Source organism: Papio anubis, chromosome 2, assembly GCF_008728515.1.
Source record: "Papio anubis isolate 15944 chromosome 2, Panubis1.0, whole genome shotgun sequence".
Lineage (NCBI taxonomy): Eukaryota > Metazoa > Chordata > Mammalia > Primates > Cercopithecidae > Papio > Papio anubis.
This window is the reverse complement of record NC_044977.1, coordinates 169,310,331-169,332,201: the sequence shown is the minus strand read 5'-3', so window position 1 is coordinate 169,332,201 and position 21,871 is coordinate 169,310,331. Positions and strand designations below refer to the sequence as shown.

Here is a 21,871-nt window from a genome sequence, read left to right as displayed (position 1 = left end):
GGCTGAGACAGGCAAGAGGGGGGCTAAAGAGTGTATACAGATAAAATAGACTACAAAAGGGGACATAGGGGGAAGTAATCAGAAATCCCAGAAGGAAAAAAAAAACTGCATAAGTCACAGATGAAATATGAAGCAAACTAAAATGTAAAATAACTTTAATTAAGTATCAGACATTGGGAGTGAGGTGGGGAGAGAAAGATTTGATCTATTTTGCCTAAATGCTATCACTCATTGAGAAGCCCGGAGATCATGACACTGGACTTGTAGTTAATCTAATCCTAATATGCTGTTTGGTCTGGCATTTAATGTTTACAGTTATAATAAATGTACAATTTATTGGTCTTTTACTTACAGACAAAGCATAGAAGATTGGTTGTTGGTTGCACTGTACAAAGTAAATGTTATTAACCTTGAAGATATAAAATTAAGTGTAGCTAATATAAAACAGTTAAAAGTGGATGGAGAAGATATTATCCCCAATTTACAAAGTAGAGAATAAAAAACATGTTATTTGTAGGAATAAGAAATAGAAGCTTAAATATATATTTTTAGAGTATAAAAGTAACAAATAATCTTTTTAAAAATTTTTAACTATCATTAACTGTGAGGAAGGAAAAGAAAGGAAGAATAGGTAAGCAAACTAAATCCTCATATTTCAGAGCAGGCAACCAAAAGATATTACTTCAATTAACAATTCAATGAGAAATAAGTGTATTATTTAGAGTTGTACAGAAAACCAACAGAAGGAATAAGACCAAAGACAGCTAAACAGTCTGCTTCAAAGGAATGGAACTGGGAGAATTAGGGGCAGGGGGTGGATTAAAAAAACTGTTACTTTCCATTTAAAAAAAATCTATGTACTGTTTATTATCAGAAACATGAACTTTTAAAAATTGTTTTTAAACTAAGAGAACCAAAGGAATAGTCATTATAAAAAGCATGCTTAAGCTGTCAAAAAAAAAAAAAAAACAACTATTTTTAACATAAAAAAACTTCTTTGCAATTTTCAAACAACACATCTTGCTTTATATTTATACTGCCCTTTAGATTTAAAAAAAACAAAACAAAAAACTCATAAATCCTGGGCCACGCTCAGCATTGGTGGCTATGCCTGTAATCCCTGGGCTTTGGGAGGCAGATGCAGGAGGATCACTTGAGGCCAGAAATTGGAGACCAACCTGCACAACACAGTGAGACTCCTTCTCTACACAAAATTTGGGAAACTGTTGGTCATAGTGGTGTGTGCTTATAGTCCCAGTTACTCAGGAGGCCAAGGCAGGAGGATCACTTGAGCCCAGGAATTTGAGGCCACAGTGATCATACCACATACTCCAGCCTAGGCAAGAGTAAGACCCTGTCTCTAAGAGAAAAAAAATTGATACATCATAATTTGCTGTCATATAGTACTACACAAAAGTTGAACTCCAGATCCCTATAATTCTAAGTCTATATTATTCAATATAAAAAGCAATTTACTGATGAATTCAACAAGTCTGAGCAGTGAGTCAATAATATTATAATACATTTTGAGCCACTGTTACCTAAAATGGTTATATTTCTCTTGACAGAAAAGATTATACTAAGAATTGCTATTTAAACGGTTGTAAGATGTCCTGCTGTTTTCAATGACAGCAATTCAATTCTATCTCAAAAGTTGTGATCATGGTATGTATTAAGTTTCTCAGCCTTGACAAGTGGGGATAAGGAAGGTACCTATTTCAGGCACTGTCTCTTAGGGTGAGGAAAAATGAAAAGTATCAATAATTCACACTTAAAATGTACCTTTCCCATGATGATCTTTTACCATTAAAAGTGATCCAGTAAATCTTACAGAATTCTCTAAGTATCTGTTTTATCAGTTCCCATTTAAAAGACAAGGAAAACTAAGGCTAATTATTTTATACTGGTAAGGTGAAAGATGGAGAACTATTATCTTGCTAAGTCAAACAAAAAGACTTCCCTCATCAGAACTTTTAAGACAAAATTATTTTACACAAAAATCACCTGGACAATTGCCTAAATTTCTAGTTTCCATAAGGCAGTGTCACCTCTTAGGTTAGTATGATACAGAAGTCAGCAACTGCCTATTGTTACTGAGACAAGTCACAAGCAATAGACAAATTAAATTTCAATGTATATTATTCTACCTTATACCTTAACTGTTCCAGGAACGAATGATAAGAGTACAATAAGAGTACTGTGTGGGATTGTTATTTGCTTTAAAAAAATAGCAGGGGAGGGGAATCATAACAATCATGATTCATTCAGACTTAAATGAAGAATATGGTACCAAAATTATACAGAACAGAGAGGATATGAAACTCTCATTTTAACATCAATATATTGGAAAAGGGGTTCAGAAAAATGAAGCAGTGTATATGTACTAACATGTTTAAAACACATACATACATTTCTTGGGTTAAAGAAAATTCAAAAATTTACTCAGAGCCAAGTAGAACATGAATGTGAGGATATATAGATTTGCAAAGTAATTTCTTAGCAGGAATTTTTTAAAAACCCTTCATCTCATCTAGATAACTTTCTATATTCCCTTACAGACTACAATCCTCAGTCAACCTAAAAACCCTCTATTCTAATCAATTGAATCACCTAGCAAAAACCTTCCAAAATGACCTTATTCTCAAGAAAGTGTCATGCAACTAATAATTAAAATTTTTTAAATGTCAAAGCAATCTTTAGAAAACACATTGCCATCGCAAATAAGAAGTCTAGAGTTTCATTCTGGATATATATACATACATATGATTCTAAAAGATCATTGATTTTAAGACACACCATCAATAATTGTGCACATAAATTTTAAGATGTGTCCCAATTTCAGAAACATTAAAAAGTTTTAAAAAGTGCATTTAGAATGAATAAAATACAGTAATTACAAAAGATTATCTATAAAAGTACTATTTCATTCTTATGTGGAAAACAAACTTACAAGAGCCCATAAGATAAAAGTTCAAACTGGAATACAGTGGAATCAATTTTTCAGCCTAACAAAAATTTAGAGTCTGAAACCAAAAACTACACCTCGAACAGTATCATATTGAGTGTCCAAAAATAAAATCACCATGTCTACTCTGAACAAAGTTAATTTAGAATAAATATGATTTAAAATTCACATTTACAGATGTATCAACCCATAAAAGCAGCAGAATAAATTCAATGAAGATCTCAAAATAGATGTTTTATTGAACTGACTAGTCAATTTAATCAAAATAATCTAAATCTGTCACTGCAGATATAGTCCAACTACAGACTTGCAAATATAACAAGAGTGATATAGACATATCAAGAGAACAGGCTGTGATAAGAGCATGACAATTTTTTAAGAAACAAACTCTTGCCAAAGAAAAGCAAAAATGCATGTAAGATGTAACTGTAATCTTTCCTTTAACTCTGAGACAGAAATTAATTTCTACTACTGTTTAAATACCCACTTAAATGTTTTCTGTATTATATATCACTATTCTGTAATATCACAAATGAGATTTTTCAAATCATATTTCTATATCAGCTTATTAATTCTATAATTACTGCATTACAGCAATTATTAATAGTACATTTCATATAACAACTAAGCACCTACGTGCAAGCACTTTCCTAAGTCACTACAAAAAGTATTTAATTACGGTATCTGAGTATTTCTAGTTTAACAACAGCACTAAGGCCTCCAAGGTTAATATATACCTCATTTTTCCAAAGTTTGTACCAAACAGACTTGGAAAATATCATTGCAGACTTTAACTGACATAAAGTCTATTAGTGACAGCATCAGTTTATGAGAGCTTACTATGTGCGGAATAAATGCTTTATCACATTTAGTCCTCATAAGAACTTTGTGAACAGCGTACCATTATCATCTTCCTTCTATGAAAGAAGAAATTGAGGCTTGAGCTGTTTTTTGTTTGTTTGTTTGTTTGTTTTTGAGACGGGGTCTCGCTCTGTCGCCCAGGCTGGAGTGCAGTGGCCGGATCTCAGCTCACTGCAAGCTCCGCCTCCCGGGTTTACACCATTCTCCTGCCTCAGCCTCCCCAGTAGCTGGGACTACAGGCGCCCGCCACCTCGCCCGGCTAGTTTTTTTTTTTTTATTTTTTTTTAGTAGAGACGGGGTTTCACCGTGTTAGCCAGGATGGTCTCGATCTCCTGACCTTGTGATCCGCCCGTCTCGGCCTCCCAAAGTGCTGGGATTACAGGCTTGAGCCACCGCGCCCGGCCGAGCTGTTAAATTATACATCAGGATCGCAGAGGCTAGGCACAGTGACTCATGCCTGTAATTCCAACACTTTGAGAGACCAAGGCAGGAGGATCGCTTGCAACCATGAGTTCAAGGCCAGCCTGAGCAACACAGCGAGACTCCCGTCCCTACAAAAAATACATTAAAAATTTAGCCTGGTGTGGTGACACACACGTGTAATCCCAGCTACTTGGGAGGCTGAGGTGGGAGGATTGAATGAGCCCAGGAGTTGGAGATCATACCACTGCACTCCAGCCTGGGTGACAGAGCAAGACTCTGCCTCAAAAAAAAAAAAAAAAAAAAAGAAAGAAAGAAAGAAAAAGAAAAAAAAAAAAAAGACCACAGAGCTATAGCTACTAAATGCTAGAACCTAGATTCAAACGTAGATCCTGTCTCTAGAGTTCAAGCTCTTCAATGCTACTCTTTCTCATAAAATGACACTATTTGGGAAAGACTTCTCATCTGAATAAAAATGATCATCAACAAAAAAGTGTGAAATAAAATTTATTTTGAAACTACCTCTAACTTTTAATCTTCTGAACACACTAGTACTAAGATGCTAATATCCATGGAAAATCCAATCCCTAAAATAAGCTCAGGGTTCCAAGGTAACCAGTAAGTAAATATTGTGACTGCACTCTGCTAGGTACTGTGGACATGACAGTGAAATGAAAAGATGTGGGATCCTCTGTTCTCATAATTCCCAATTTTTTTCCTAAGTTAAGCAGAAATGGCAAAGAACCAACAACTTCCCTATCAGCTGAGTCGGAGGAAGAGAGAGGGGAAAATAAGTTTTTTTTTTTAATTAAAAAATTAGTAGCAAAGCCGCATTTTTATATTTAAAATAAATAGTAAATAATTACATCACTTCATACAGTGTCACCCAAAAACCAAATGAAGACCTTTCTAGAGGAAGATCATGAACCACAACTTGAAAATCACAGATTCACAGGAATTTGCCAACGGAGGGATTCTTTCAGCCAGGAAGCAACTCAAAAGAGACTTCTTACTTTCACCAACGCAATACAACCACTTACTATTTACTGCCAGTCAGGCACTGTCCTGTGCTCTGTACATACACTATCTCTAAACTAGGTTGTATCTCCTATGTACAGAGCAGAAAAACATCTTCCATATTTTTCCCTCATGAAATCTATCATTAGGTTTGAATAATCTGTACTTTCTACATATAGTGTAGTAAAATAAAGATAACCCATGTACTTGAAAAACTCATGTTCACACATAAAGCAGTACATCTTTCATAAGCAGAATTTGATCTTTGGCATATCATGCAAGAAATATGATTTTAAGGTATATTATAGTGGTGCTCCCAGTTAGGGGAAAAGGCAGAGCCTCACCACAACAGGTAACTTTGCTAACTAGCAATCACAAAATAAAGCACAGGCCCGGCAGAACCCGATTCCCCAAGGACCTGGCCAACCAATCCTTGCCCTTTTCTGACAAACTGAAAAGGCCCTGTAACAACCCAATCAGACACTGAGGACTGAATTAGATTTTCCGCATCTACATGGAACTACAATCTGTACCTGAACATCTCCTTTCCACCCACATGGACTTCCTTCTTTCACCTAAATGTCACATTTTCTCTATTCCTCACCTTTCTTATCCATCCTAACCCCACCCCCCATTTCCCAGGTCACCTCTAAGCAGGTCATTTGTGTTGTGGTCTGGCAACAGAAGGGTCAGCCAGCTGAGTCCCCTGTAATTGCGGTGTGATGGCAAAACAAACTGAAACCTCTTCCCCACTCTAGCATGTTCTAGTACACAGGTCTAAAAGTTTAAAGTTCAGGGCTCTCTGACTTTCAAACAGCTCCTTCAACAGAGATCAGCAATACACCCCCACGAAAGGGAAACTGAATACTCTAGTACCTTGGAACAACCACTCACCAATCCTCCAACATCTCTCACCAAGGGGCCTGAGAAGGTTCTTTCCAACCCTGTAGACTGACTAAGCCAAAGGGAAACAAGGTCTACTAGAACATAATAATGGTTTTTTATCTTTGAGAAAGGAGTTCCCCTTAATCCACACCATTAAATAACATATAAAGCTGTAATTCAACATTCAGGCATTCCACTATGCCTAAAAGTTACAGATCGCTTTTATTTATACTTCCTATTTGGGCAATATAAAACATATGAAAACAAAGCAAGAACATAAAATCACAGGATCAGGAAAGACACTACTTTATCTTTCAAATTATTTTCCAAGAGATATTCTATAACGTAACAATATCAAAACAGATTCCCTCTAAGTCCACTGACATGCCAATCATTTTAAGAGACTGATGTACCAAAAGAAGACCATTCAAATACCTACTTTCCAGATCCATCTATTCTCCAGAGAAAGAGAAAAATCTGTATCAAGATGGATCCACTGACTAATGTAATGAAACCAAGATGCACTTGTCGCTAATGTCAGCATTTCTGACTCTACCAACTGGGAGTAGTGGAAAATAAACTATCACTCACTCAATAACCACTTCAAAAGATTCCTAATCTCTATTCTGTGTTACGGAACAGAAAAAAAATATTTATGGTCAAGTAACCATAAATGAAACCACTGCAACTTTACATGCACGCCCTGTATATGCTTCCCTAATGATACACAAACACACAAACACACTATGGAAATGTATTTTATGAATCTGCCATGCCATTTAACTGACTTTAAATACTGAAGTTCCCTATGGCTAAAACCATGTAAAAGAGATCATCTTGAAAGGGAAAGAAAAATCCACGAAGTTCATGGCTGACAATCCCGGAAAAAATGATTAAATGCAAGAGAAAAATAGAACTTAAGATGATAAACTGATACCAAAAATAAAAAGGTTATAATAACTGAGATACCTTTTAGCACTAGTTGACAATTTAGCAGCGGTTTTGCTGGATATTTTTCCCTCCTTTTTCTTGGGCTGAACTTGTTCTCTTTCTGGTTCTTGCTGAACACTTTCACGTTGATCTCCATCGGAACTTCCTCCACTAGTGCTTGGACTGTCATCAACTCTTTGTGCCTCAGTGGACATTTTAGATCCTGGATTAAAGAATCAAAAATCATTTATTCAGCTGTGAGGAAGACTACAGTAAGCTACCTCCAGAACACAGAGAATGAATCTCAAAGTAAAACAAGTAAATCTCAATATAAAACGGATTAAATTGGTCATTTACAAAACAATGCAGCTTTGGGACTTGCTAAAACTTTTCCTTCATCCATTCAAAATGTATTGTAAAACGAAAACATACAAAATTTATACATGAAACGTTCACAGCAACATTATTCATAATAACCAAAACTGGAAACAACTCAAATATCCACTAACGAACGAATGGATAAACAAAACGTAGTAGTATATTCACATAATGTACTGTTAGCCATAAAAAAGAATGAAATACAGTGTCTATGTGCTACAAAATGGATGAACCTTGAAACATTCTGTAAGTGAAAGAAGCCAGCCACAAAGGACCACAAGCTGACTATTTAGAAAAAATGTCCAGAATAGGCAAATTCATAAACATCAAATTCAGTAGTAAATCTCACGCCTGTAAATCCCAATGTTTTGGGAAGCCCAGGCAGGACCAGCCTGGGCAACATAGCAGGACTCGATCTCTACAAAAAATAAAAATATGATTGATACCACTGCATTCCAGCCTGAGTGACAGAGAGAGACCCTGTCTCAAAACAAAATAATAATAATAATAAAATAAAATGGGTAAGTGGTTGCCAGGGAGTGAGGGGAGAGCAGTGAAGACTGACTGCTAATGGGCAGGATGCTTCCCTGTGGGGTGATAAAAATGTTCTTAAATTAGATAATGATAATGTTGCTCAATTCTAATAATATTCTAAGAACTACAGAGTTGTACATTTTTAAACGGTAAATTTTATAGTCTGTGAATCACATATCAATAATGCTGTTACAAAAAATAAGAAAAAAATGACTAAGAGTCTACTCTCTACCAGGCGCTGTGCTAAACCCTTTGGTCCCACAACTGTGAAAAACCTGGACTAGCCAACTTGCTAAGTACAAAAACGAAGGTTAGTACAAATAGTTGTGGGAACAGAAAAATGGGAGGATTCTTTCAAATCCCTATTCCATCAATACATCCTCAGGGCTGGGCTAAGGTTAAAATTCTCCAAACTAGTAAATTGTTTTAAGTAACCTTTGTGATAACAGAAGAACACAGAGGCCTGCATGACTGCATGATTCTAAATAAAAATTGAACCATACGACGGCATCAGCACTGATTCAGCTATATACTAAAGCAACCATATTTCACAAGAGATGGCGAGACACTGAAGAATTTTTTTTTTCTTTTCCCCACAGTCTGGCTAAAATATCCCTCAAGGCGTTCAAATTCCCTTTGCTCTGAGTTCAGGCTCCCCAAGCAGCTCTGATTACCAACTCAATTTCCTCAATAGCTTGATATTTAGGTAGCTGTTATAATCTAGACAGGAGACACAAACAATTCCAGTAAGAGAAAAGGAGTATCTCTTCTCAACTGTCATTCTACCATAATCAATTTCTGAGTTTGATGACTACGAATACATCCCTTACGAGCTGACTAGCTTACAGTGTTCTGACAAATCCAGAACTGAACCAACAAAACCCATGCCCAGACTCTAAAAGGTCTTGTGCTCACCACAGTTTTGTCACCTAATAATCACTTTGAGCACTGTATAGCTACCTTCTCAGACACCTCTTTAAAAACAAATACCTATACTTAACAAGTACCATTAACAACAAAAAAAATACCTTTAAAAATTAGAGGTACACTGAACAAACTCCTTTTGAAATGGATCCTTTTGATTATTCTTATTCAAATTACGACTTGAAATAAAACTGTTTCTGATATGATCAATAAGAATAGGTAAAGATACCTCAAATAAAGCAAAATTTTTAATTACTACAATTTAGTCCAAATGGATAGCTATTTGACACTGATGAAAATTCATCATTACTAAAGATTTAACTTGTAGTCTGCTCCAAGCCAAAGCAATGTTGTAACACCGATCTTTAATGGAGTGAAATTTTTGTAAGACAAACCAAAAAGCACTGCAAAAGAATGGAGGCATCACGAAGCACAGAGCCGCAGAGTCAACAGAAAATAGTGAATCCTTTCACTGACACGCCACACACACCACCACCAGCACCCCTTCAACCCCAACAGCTCCTCATGCCACACAAAAACAGGTCTGCCTCAACAGCTCTGAAACATACTAATGGAAAAGCTGACTACTTTTCTACCTATTCTGTAAATGGAGAGCACCAGTCTCCACAGCTGTGACATCTTTTATGAGCACTAAAGTCACTTAATAGAATACTGAAATTTTATATCAGTATGTTTCACATCCAGCTGTAAAAGTCATAACATATTTCTTGCTTTTTTTCATTTTTATTTTACTCTAAATTCTCATTCTTGGATTTAATTTTTTTTTCACCTTACCTCTTTCAGTTAAAATATATCAGAAGTTTAAAACCTTCTAAGTATGTACATAATGGCATATCAGTTAGGGCAGCACGCATGAGAGTGAAAACGAGAACAATCCTCAGGGAAAGGTGCTCAGATACAGCAAAATGCTGCCAGCGATACCTTAAGAAATGTGAAATGAGTGAGAAATCATTTTATACATTTTAAAACAGGAGCAATCCGTTCCATGATAAATATACGGGAACCTCAATGAAATAATATTCTCTATACTGAGGCTGCAGCTTCAGTTTAACAAACTATGATTTACTAAACTATGCCGAGAGTTTCAGTTGTGTATCGCATTCGTTATAAAACCACACATTCTTCTCAATATTCTTATTTATGTGCATTCACATACTATCGAATGCCAGAGTTATATAATTACTTAAAAAGATTGCTCAATGATGTCATCTGAACCATAATCTGAAACCCAAATTTCATAAACTACTGCTGAATATCAGAGGAAGACTAAAGTAAAAATTAGTCTCACTAGAGAACTAATAAAAATACTATTAGAAATTCCCCAATAGAGGCGTAATTTCTAGTTTCACATTAAGGAAAAGAATTATTTCCACTTTCGACTTAAGACACCTATTTCATCCAAATGTTAACCTACAAATGATAAATCCATCTGAGGCCACTGATAACCACTATAGGAACTTTCAGAAATAAAGTTTTCACATCTCTTTTTCAAATATCAATAAGAGGAGCTTCTCCTCGGTTTGTTTTTTGAAGGCTTGCTTACAGAAAAAGTATAGAAAAAAATTATTGTGCCACTCAGGTGCAATGAATTTTTATGAAGAAAAAGTAGTCTATTAATCAATTTAATTAGTCATAAGTGTAAAATTGATGTCTTGTCTCTCTAAAGTACAAATGAATAAAAATTCCTGAATTAAAATTCTTTAAACATTATCTTCTAAATTAGCATTTTAAAATTAATTCCTAAACAGTTAATCTGATCCCATTATCTAATCTACAGGGAAGATAAACTTAAATCCCAGGGTTATAAACAAAGAGCTACTCTCCAATGATAGTTTCAAAGATATTGAGATATATAAAATAATATGCTTGCTTCGTAACTCAAAGTAAAACTTAATTTTTAAACATAAAATAGGCAGTCCTTCCTCAAACTATGTTAAGAGGCTTACATTCTATTACTTCTTCAACACAAACTGTCTAAGCTTGTATTAGCTATGTACCCTATGTTGTAATTACAGTCCTGGAAATTAGCAACATACAGTGAATGAAACGTGTTCCATAAACACGTGTTCCATAAAAATGAAATGATTTGGCTTGAAATATTACTGACTACATAAAGGCAACTATAGTCATTTCATAAATCCAGCCTACTATGCAGGTAAGCCTTATAACAGTATCTACTAGTATAAAACCGCAAAACCAAGGGTTCATTTGAGCTTTTATAACAGGAAAGCATTTAATTCTGTCATATAGGTCTTGCTGTCTTCCTACTCATGTTTCTAAACTTTTCTAAAATGTAAAATAAACATATAGTATATGCACACAGCAATATTCAGCTTTAAATTTAACTGCAAAGATATTTATGCAGAAAATAATAGTGGAACACCTGATCTGGGGGTAAAAGGTGCTGCAGGGGAAACAGAATGGGGTATAGCATTATATGAAAACACTCTATCTTCAGCATCAGCCCACATACAGAACTCGAAAGAGCCAAGGAGCATCCAAATTGCCGTAGCAAAGGCAAATATTTAGATTCACAAAGTGCAGACTGAATTATTACATATCTAGAAACATACTTTTTAAAGAATCAGGGATTAAAAACTAAGAAGAGCGTAAAATCTTTTAGAACCGCGAGATAATTTGAGGGTAAACCTTAGCACTTCCTTTCGTACTTTTAAATCAAAATATTTGAGTAGACTCTCAAGAATACACAATACAAAACGATGAATCTTAGAAAACATGCAAATAGGTCTAAACAGCCACCGAGCACAGGATGATGTCTTTCTAAAGCGGCCTTAATTTCCTTAAGGGAAGATGGATTGGACATTTCTGGTTGGTCGTGGGAAAAAAAAGCCACAAGAAGCCACGCTTTATCTTCATTAGAAATTGTAAAGGGCAAAAAGATCAAAACATTATGAGAGAGAGAGGAGAAAAGAGGGGGAGAAGTGGAGTGGGGGGGAAGGGGGAGAGGACAGAGGGAATCCAGTTTCAAACCAGGCCAGTGGGGGCTGCAGAGAAGAGACCAGAGAAAAATGGGCTTCGGTTCCAAACTGTGACAAGCGCCAGGCATCACAAAAGACCAATACAACACACACCCCACACCAGGACACACACAAATACACCCCACAAGGTCTTCTCCGGGCGGGCCACCGGGGTGCGGCGGCGGAGGAGCCAGACCCGGCACTCGCCAGGAGAGACACCATGTGCAGCAATTATGCAATTAGGGAAAATAGCAAAAGATCAAGCCGGGCACTTTCCACCGTGACATTTATCCTGTACTTTTGCAAAGACTTAGTTCCAGGATGCGGCTAGGAGAAGGCAGGCGCTGGGAGGGTGGAGAAGGATGGGGAACTGAGAACGGAAGGGGGTAGAAGGAGGACAGGGAGAGGAGAGGCAGAAGGGGGGGATGGGAAGGAGGGGGAGGGGTAGAAAGGGCGAGAAACGGGGGCAGGAGGCTCGCGGGAGGGGGCGCAGGGAACCGGGCCCGGGGAGCAAGGAAGGAGGGAACTAGGACACGAGCGGTGTAAGCAGAGACCTGCGGCGCGGAAGGGAGGTCGGGGGAGTGAGGAGGACGCCAGCGAGAAGGAGGACGCCCGAGGAGGGGAGGCACCGGCGCGGCCCGAGCGAATACCTGAGGGGGGGTGTCCGTGCAGGTCGCAGGCTCGAGCCGAAACACGGGGAGAGAGCTGCCGACGCGCGAGGGGGAGGGAGACTGGGGAGGCCCCAGGGACGGGATGTCCCCTGCGGACCGTCTAGTCACCGAAAGCCGGACCCACGCACCACGCACCCGACCACGCCTGTCCTCGCCGCGCTCGCGCCCGCCCGGACTCACCCTCAGCGCCGCCGCTGCCGCCGCCCCCGGCCGTTCCAGCTCCGGCTCCTGAGGCTGCTGCCCGCGGCTGTCGCTGTGGCTGCCCCTGAGTCCTGGAAAGTGAAGCCACCACCTCCGGGAGCCGCCGCCGCCCGGCCGTCCGCGCGCGCACCCGCGAGTGCGCGTCCCCGCGCACCCGCCTGGGAGAGACCGCGAGAGCGCGAGCCCCACGTCGGCCGTGCGGCGCCGCGCGCCTACCTCCTCCCCCGCCCCTCCTCCTCCGGCGCGCGGCCGCGAGGGGGCGGGGGCGGGCGCGCGCCCGGGCGGGCTGCCCCACTGGTCGGGAGAGGGGGTGGGGAGGCGGCGTGGAAAAGTAAAGTGACAGCTGGGTCCCGCGCGCAGGCCGGGCTCTGACGGGGGTGGGCGAGGGGCGTCCCACGGGGAAGGAACGACAAGGAGGGAGAGAAGTGGGGGAAACCGAGGCCGACGGGGTGGCTTGAGGGGAGGGGACGAGAGGACCTTGACGGGCACGCGCATTAAAGGGAAATGCCGGCTGGGGGTTGGGGGTTGCCCCAAGACGGTGCAGGCAGTGGGGCGAGGAGGCCTTTCACCCCCATCCACCGCAGCCCTTGACTTCACGCTCGCCTCGAAGCTTTCGCAAAGTAGCTACCGGGACTGACCCTGTTGACACACTAACCCAAACTCGCAGACGCGTGGGGCCCGCATGTACCCAAGATAGGAAAACTTCACATTGGCCTGGAAAGTTCGTCCAGGCTAAGCCTGACTCTTCACCCGACACTGCAGCACGAAGGCCCTTCTGCCTTTTGGCTCGCCCTGGCCCAGAATGCACACCAGCCGGTAGAGAGGAGCCTCGGGCCGTTTAGCCCTGGGGTATTGAAGAGAGAGGTGGGGGGTACAGGGTGCGCCACTGTCAGAGTGAGTGGGAAGCTGCCTTCATGCCCAGTTGAAGGATATGGGAACAGTAGCAGTGCTGTAGGTGGCCTGAGGGAACATTAGGTTCTGTTTTACTCCTCACCCCAAATAACCGTTTAAAAAAAAAAAAATGTACCTGCTTTGCAAACTTAGCTTCCACGAAATTTCTCCCACCCCCACCTTCAGCCTCACTTACCAAGGGAGTGCTGGGTCGTTGGCAACGGGGTGTCCAGCGATGCAGCAAAGTTAACTTCGATCTTTGTGGAGGAAAGGATTGGAAGACCTTTCACTGCTTAATTGCTGAAATTATGGTTGCTACAGTACTTCGTTTGACTGTGGATGTTTTAACTGCTATTTACTAAGTTCAAAATGGATTTAATACAAATCAGTTACCCTTTTCGTTTATTCAAGGAACATTTATTGATGCCAGGCACTGTCTAGGTGGTAGGTATATGACATTGAATAAAAGAGAAAAATCCTTGTCCTCAGAACTTCCCTATCTCTGAACCTTCTCTGCTTTACACTAAGCATCATATTCGTCAGCAAATTCTGTTGACTCTGCTTTCACAAATATACGGTGAAAATGTCCACTCCTCACTCCCCTCCCCACTGCTGGTGTCCTGGTCTAAGCCATCATCTCTCAATAATTATGTCCTACCTGATCTGTCTACCTCCCACTCTCCGCCCCTCCCTCCCCCACACCTACACACAGCTGACTGTCCTTAAAAAACAAAGATTAGATTATGTCTCTCTTCTCAAAAATTCCAGTGGCTTCCCATCATACAGCAACGGCCAAAGTGCTGAATATGGACACATGCCCTGCATGATCTGCCCACCATTCCCAGGCAGGATTCCTCTGACCTCAAGCTGTACGATTTCACTCCATCCTCCTCTCCTTCCAGCCACACCCGCCTTGTAGTTATGGACAGACACACCAAGCATTCCTCAGCCTCAAGACCTGTGTACTTGCTATTTCCTCTGTCTAGAACATTCTTTCCTCCCACTCCTCCCCCAGAACTTCCTATCCATATCCTCTGCTTTATTTTTCTCCATGATCACCACCTGACATAATACATTTTTTTACTTATTTATTAGTTTCCCCCTTCTGCTTTCTTTTTCCTCCTTCTCCCGGCCCTCCCACATAAAAGCACCTTGAGAAAAAGGATTTTGTCGTCTGGGGTTCAGTGCTGTATATATTCAATAGATAATGATCGAGTGAATGAAGTTGGTCTCTTTCAGTTGATGACATAGTAGGTATTGTTCTGATTTCTTCAGTAATAATAATTAGTGCTTACCGTGTTCTTAATTTATGCTACACAGCATGCTAAGCACTTCAGTTATACTGGGTCACAACCACCACATAGGTTGGTTTTATGCAGTCAACCCCACTGTACAGATAAGAATACTGAGGTACAGAGGGATTAAGTCACTCACCCACATCATATAGCTAGTGAGGAGCAGAGCTGACTTGAAATCAGCAGTTTGACTCTGGAGTCTGAACTTAAGGACACTTTACCATAAGTCTGGTGTTACAAACATAAATATTTATTTGATTTTCTCCATTTGTCTCTTCTGTGGCGCACACTTGGTCTCCGAGACAAATAGCTCACCTTCCTTATATTTTCTGCTCTGGTCCATCAGTCTGTCATCATGAACTCACTCCTTTCTTACATTTTTTATTTCTGAGCTTTAATTTAGAGCCTACATTTTTCCCCCTGAAACTGGCAAATGGGAATGTTTTTTGAAGGGTCCTTCTTAAAACGTTGCTCCTGCCAACTTCGTGAGTAAGTACAGCCACAGTTAGTTTTCCAGTTTGACTGGATGGATGGGTGATAGAAAAGACCGCTCTCAGGCGAACTGTGCTGAATTTTAGCAGCAGCATTATACTGGTAGAGCCCTGCTGCTTGTTTAGGCAACTTCTTTTCTTGTTAGGCACCCAATTATCAGGGGTTGTTACATATTTATATTATACCCTTTGAAAGAAACATCATATTAGCTCAGGTTTTCCAAAGATTAGGGCCCTGAGAGAATGGGATAGAAAACAATGATCTGTTGCGTACTGTCTGGCTTGAGGGAGGCTGTAGTCACCCCAAATGTTTTGGATACTTAAGGGCAACAGTGGTATAGGAAAATTGAAACTCCGTTAGAACTGTAACCCCATTACCTACCTAGTTCAGTACCAACACAAAGATACAACCAGATGCTTTAAAAAAAAAGTGTTTGTTTCATAAATAAACAAATAAATGAAGTTCTCACAGGGAATAGAAGCGTACTGAGGACAAATTCCCCTGACTTCCCCACTTGTTCAGGAACTGCTACCTGGACCACTATGTATGATCGTATATTTTGTATATTGCAAAATGTCAGGGGCTGCCATTCATGTAAATTAAGATGCAAACATAGAAGTGTGGCTGCTCCTCTCACCCCTAGACATTGCCCGAGTATGGTAATCAGTCTCTAAGATGTCCCACTGATCCCTGCCTCTTGGTATTCACACCCTTGTGTAATCCCCTCCTACGTCATGCTAGGTTTGGTATAATGCTGTGAGAAGTGAGGGTATGTCACTTCCAAGATTAGTTTAGGACTTCCATCTTGGTTGTGCACACGTTGATGTGCTTCCTCTCGCTCTCTGTCTCTCTTTCTCTCTCTCTCTCTCTATCTCTCTGCTGTCACTGACTCTCGGGAAAGCTAGCTGCCATATAGTGAGCAGCCGTATGGAGAGGCCCATGTGACTAAAAAAGAAGATTTGCTAACATCCACCTGTGTAAACTTGAAAGCAGATCCTTCAACCTTAGCTAAGCCTTCAGACGATGAAGCCCCGATCAACATCTTAACTGCAACCTCTTGAAAGACCTTGAGCCAGAAACACCCAGCTAAGCCACTCTGGAACCTGGAGATCATGTTTGTTGTTTTCAGTCACTAAGTTTTGAGGGTAATTTGTTATGCATCAATGGATGACTACTACACCATGCTCTCTGCTCACTAATGATGAAGTTCCCCAAGGAGGTTGCTGTCGTGGTAGTTCTTCCAGGGCGAGGAGTCCCACTGACTCCTGAAATGGACTATTGCATCTAACTTCCCAGTAACTACAAACATAGAGGCTCAAGGAGGTACTGAGACATAAGTAAAGGATCTCAAGAGACAGCACAGGCCAGCAAAAAAAAAAGAAAAGTGGTTCTGAGGGGATGTCTTTAGACAACACAGGAGGAAGAAAGGAAGAATTGGCTCTGGAGAGGGCTAACCAAACAGAAAGGAAAGAATCAGAGATTTGTTGAGCAATGAGATTGTAGTTGAGGTTTTCTTTGTTGTAGTTATTATAATACTATTAGTGCAATAAATAAAAATATGGAGAAACCTTAACATGGAGAAACCTCAGAAAGAAACAGATGGAATAAGCCTTGCCCTGGTTGGTGCCTTTCCTGGGCATTGCAGAAATGCTTTGGAACTGAGCTGTCTGGTTTCTAGATCCTGGCTCCACTGCTGCTTATGTGACCATGAGCAAGTGGCTTAACTTCTTACTGTCTCAGAGTTCTCCCCTACAAATGGGGCTTATTTGAATGGCCAATTCTTATATAGGGTCAGAGGGAAGATTAAATGAGTTAATATATGTATGCAACTTGAATAGACGTGAAGCAAAGTAAGTACAATAGAAGTGTGAGCTACTAGTCTACCTGGTGCTTTGGTAAGTGGGAGATCATCTCACCCTCAAGTCTAGGTGTAATTCTCTCACTTGAGTTTGCCGCTTTCTCTTGCAAATAGTCTTCTAGGTCAGCCACACAGCATGTCTCCCTGTACGTTACACTGTTTAAAAGCCTGCATTCTTTACTTTGCTGTGACTTCTGAACGGCATACACCATACCTTATTTATCTCCACATCTACACATTAGTAAAAAGAAAAAGCATCCCCGAAGGGTTGGTTGAATTAATAAATATATACCTGCTTTTTCAGCTGCCATTTCCCCAAACTACAGAATTGTGGAGATGGGTGTAACTGTTTCACGTCCTTCATATCAACAACCGTTTCAAAGAATACATAAGCTCTTTACTATGTTTTATGAATTCAGAAACTATACTAAGAATATTTTCCAATATTTCATGAACCCTCTGGCCTTCTCTGCAGGCTCTAGAAAGAAAAAATGTGAAATCTTTTTAAATATGACCAAATGAGAAAACATTTTTATTTTTTAGATGGACCCTTGCTCTGTTGCCCAGGCTGGAGTCCCGTAGTGCAATCCCAGCTCACTGCAACCTCCGCCTCCTGGGTTCAAGTGGTTTTCCTGCCTCAGCCTCCTGAGTAGCTGGGACTACAGGCGCCCACAACCAGGCCCAACAACTAACTTTTGTGTTTTTAGTAGAGACGGAGTTTCACCATGTTGGGTTTCACTAGTTCAAACTCCTGACCTCAAGTAATCCTCCCACCTCAGCCTCCCAAAGTGCTGGGATTACAGGTGTGAGCTACCATGCTGAGTCTGAAAAAACTTTTTTTTTTTTTTTTGGCTGTCATTATCTTATTGCTTTTATTTTCTTTCACATATATCTTAGTACTACCTTCTATACTAGGAAGTGTACAATTTTTAAATAACAGCTTTATGAGATATAATTCACAGACCATACAATTCACCAATTTAAAGTATATAATTCAATGATTTTTAGTATACCTACATATCCAGAGGAAGGCACAACTTATATGAATGGAAAAGAATAAAGACTCTTTTCTCTTTTGCTTTCTATTCTGTTTTTCTTTTGACCAGGGCTTACTATGAGGACTCTGTAGGTAAGTCATTTGTTTAAAGTCTCTGGGATTAATATGCAAACCAGGGTCAAATGAAAAACCAGCACTATCAGAGAAGCCAAGTGTCAAGGCCCCCAGTTGATGATTTATCTTACTAGCCTGGTTCTAGTCAGGTTGTATCCTCAAATTCTGGGGGAGCTGATCATAATCTCAAAAGACAATTCCAAATGCCGTAATCCCAAAAATCCTAAAAGACTAAAATCTCTAAAGTCCAAAATCCTGAAAATCACAACCCAGAAAGATCAAAATCTCAAGAATATAATTCTGAAAAAAATAAAACATTTATTTACATTTTAAAAGGGGGATTTATTTGAGAAACATAAAAATACAACAGAGCACTTCATAGGCCAGTTTAACAATAAAATAGGCAATACATATTTTTGCAACACTCAGGTGTACTAATGACAGTCACATGAGTATCACAGTTATGAGCAGACAAGCCTTATTATTCATAAATAAATAGGTCAAAGAAGGGAATGTGTAAACATATCACTATGGTTGGTAAGTGAGGGCACCAAGCTGAATTATTGTGGTCATCCTGAAATACCATGACAAATACCTAAATCTTTTGAAGAAATCAGTCAAAAACCTCAGTGGGTCACCACCACATATGCAGTTGCCCAAAGAGCTGAGATCTTGGGAAATTTTACTTTTTGCAAATCAAATGTACAAAAAAAAAGGCATCTTTTCATTTATTAAGGAAGTTTCAATGTTTTTACCTACATGAACAATACTTACATGCAAATCATCGTAGTAATTCACTCTCATGGAGTCAAATTTGCAAAAGATGCATAAAACAAATTAGAACTCTCTAAAAGTCTCTACACAATTTATACCTCAAGTATTGGAGATGATGCCAAGATGAAATACATAGCATAGCAAATTGTCAAAAAAAAAAAAAAAAAAAAGTTGACAATTTAAAATAATAGGGGAAAAAAACTTAAAATAAGAAGAAAGAGGCAGTGGCTCACCCATACCATCAACTCAGGGGGCTGAGGTGGGAGGATTGCTTGAGCCCAGGAAGTCAAAGAAAATTCAACATATGAAACAGTGTATCACAAGGATAGATTATGGGTAATTGCACAGATATAGTCCCAGAAGACCGGGCTGACTTTCACAATCATTAACTATAGTTTGAAGTCTTGCATCACAACGAATAGCTGCTTTTTTTTTTTTTTTTTTTTTTTTTTTTTTGACATAGCTCTCCTCCAAAAATACATTCACAATCATTTTCTATGTGGCCCTGCTCTTTTTGAAATTCTTCTGTTATTTGATATACATCAACACGAGCACTTCTTACTACATTTTCCCATCTTATGTCTAAGGATGTTGATCTTTGAGGGCTTCAACATTTGGGATTATGGCGTTTGGGACTGTGTCTTTCTGGATTATGATCCAAACCTGAACATCAGCAACCCCCCTTGTATTGGCTGAGTCCTCCAGGAGGTAGGCACCAAGATGCAGTTAGATGTGCAAGAAATGTACGTATTTATATATGAATGATAAAGGGGAAAGGAAGCAGGAGTAGGCAGGGAAATCCTTCAGGCTATAATACAGGTTTGATAGCTGTGAAAAGAGAGAAAGGAGGAAGAAGTGTGTAGGAGGAGCCTCATGCTGAAGTGCAGTGCTGAGGAAGTCTCGTCCAGCCTAACGAAGTTCCAGTGCAAAGATTGCCCATAAGCACTGGGCAGAAATTGCCAGTTTGTACTGCTCCCATCATGTTCTGTCATTTGCTGGGATGCCTAGGGAGAGCATGTCCGTGGATCAAAAGCTAAAATGGGTCCTGAGGGCACTAAGAGCTGCCAGTTGACAGCAGCTAACTTGGACTCCTCACAGTGGATAGGCAAATTTTTTTCTTAAAGTGTGATCCAAGCCATGCATTTCCATTCCTCTTGCGCTTTTGTCATCAGAACTCCACGTTCACAAACATAGTTTCACACTCTACTTCTAACTATCTTGGACTTGCTAACTGGGATGAGCTTCACTCGTGCCGTTGCTCATCATCTCTGCTTTAACCTAGCTTCTGAGCTTTGAGCTTCTGATTATAACTGATATCCTGCCTCTAATTCTTCCATTTGCTTAATAGTTGATGTGTTCAATCCTGTACCAGGCTCAACTTTCATTAGACTGGCCTCAGAGAGCCAAAGTAAATACCTGAATTCTTCTTCAGAGGCTTAGAGTGAGTAGAGTATTAGCTTTCTTATTAATTCCTGTCATTTCTCTCTGTTGTACAGGCAAGAGAAAGAGGCCCACTACGATATGCTGTGAAGAATACGTAAGAAGTCAAACTGTTGACCTCTTTTCCCCCAGCCTGCTCCCAAACTACATCCCTGAGGAGTTGTGCACCTCTAAGGAAAGTTCACATGAAAGAGCTAAATCCGCTTGATCTCTCTTCTTGTTCAGAGTGGAGGGCAAACATACACTGTCCCTTCCATCAGTCCTCAGCATGACTTTGCCAAGGACACTGGTAACAAGCTACTTTTACCTCAGAAGTTGGAGAGTATCAGTTGACCCACATTGTGTATGTGTAAATATCTTTATTCAGTGTATATACAATATATTCTTAATTTGACTCTCCAAGTTTATAATTAGCATTGAATGAGTATGAAAAATTGTTTTCCAAATACTATCAGCAAGCTATTGAATATTTTGTTCCTGATTTGTGAATGAGATTTTCATCAAAAACTTATGACAAGTGACCAATTACATTGTCACTGCTAAGTTACAGGAGCATTTCTTTCAGTTATACTATTTAGAGTATAAACATCACACTTAATTATTTTTGAACTCCACTCAACATTTTTTTTTTTTGAGACAGAGTCTCACTGTGTCACCCAGGCTGGAATGCAGTGGCCGGATCTCAGCTCACTGCGAGCTCAGCCTCCCAGGTTTACGCCATTCTCCTGCCTCAGCCTCCTGAGTAGCTGGGACTACAGGCGCCCGCCACCTCGCCTGGCTAGTTTTTTGTATTTTTTAGTAGAGACGGGGTTTCACCGTGTTAGCCAGGATGGTCTCGATCTCCTGACCTCGTGATCCGCCCGTCTCAGCCTCCCAAAGTGCTGGGATTACAGGCTTGAGCCACCGCGCCCGGCCTCCACTCAACATTTTTAATTAAGCCATCCACATCACATAATTCTTTTCCTTTCCCCTTGTGTGAACATTTTTTTTTTTTTTTTTTTGAGACAGGGTCTCACTCTGTCACCCAGGTTGGTGTGCAGTGGCGCGATCTTGGCTCACTGCAACCTCTGCCTCCTGAGTTCAAGTGATTCTCCTGCCTCAGCCTGCTGGGACTACAGGTGTGGACCACCACTCCCAGGTAATTTTCGTATATTTTGGTAAAGACAGGGTTTCCCTGTATTGGCCAGGCTGGTCTCAAAGTCCTGACCTCAAGTGTTCTGCCCAC

The 21,871-nt window shown here is 40.1% G+C and overlaps 1 protein-coding gene and 1 long non-coding RNA gene across 5 annotated transcripts in view; one reads left to right on the top strand and one right to left on the bottom strand.

Moving 5' to 3' along the window:
* Window positions 1–13,019, bottom strand: part of UBE2E2 (ubiquitin conjugating enzyme E2 E2) — a 380,189-nt gene extending 367,170 nt beyond the window's left edge. For 2 of the 4 annotated variants that reach the window (XM_017955946.2, XM_021934910.2), the window contains exons 1-2: window positions 12,765–13,019; window positions 7,118–7,301 (exon numbers count right to left, since the gene is read on the bottom strand). In XM_017955946.2, coding sequence (XP_017811435.1) covers window positions 7,118–7,293 — 176 coding nt within the window. In that variant the 5' untranslated portion in view covers window positions 7,294–7,301; window positions 12,765–13,019. Of the gene's footprint in view, window positions 1–7,117; window positions 7,302–12,563; window positions 12,730–12,764 lie in introns of those variants that run through there. The other 2 variants (XM_017955947.2, XM_021934911.2) reach the window with 2 other exon arrangements.
* Window positions 13,020–13,032: 13 nt separating this feature from the next.
* On the top strand, window positions 13,033–21,045 carry LOC108584712. The gene is made up of 2 exons (XR_001900154.1): window positions 13,033–13,162; window positions 20,703–21,045. It is a non-coding gene; the product is annotated as an uncharacterized LOC108584712 (long non-coding RNA).
* Window positions 21,046–21,871: the final 826 nt, after the last annotated feature.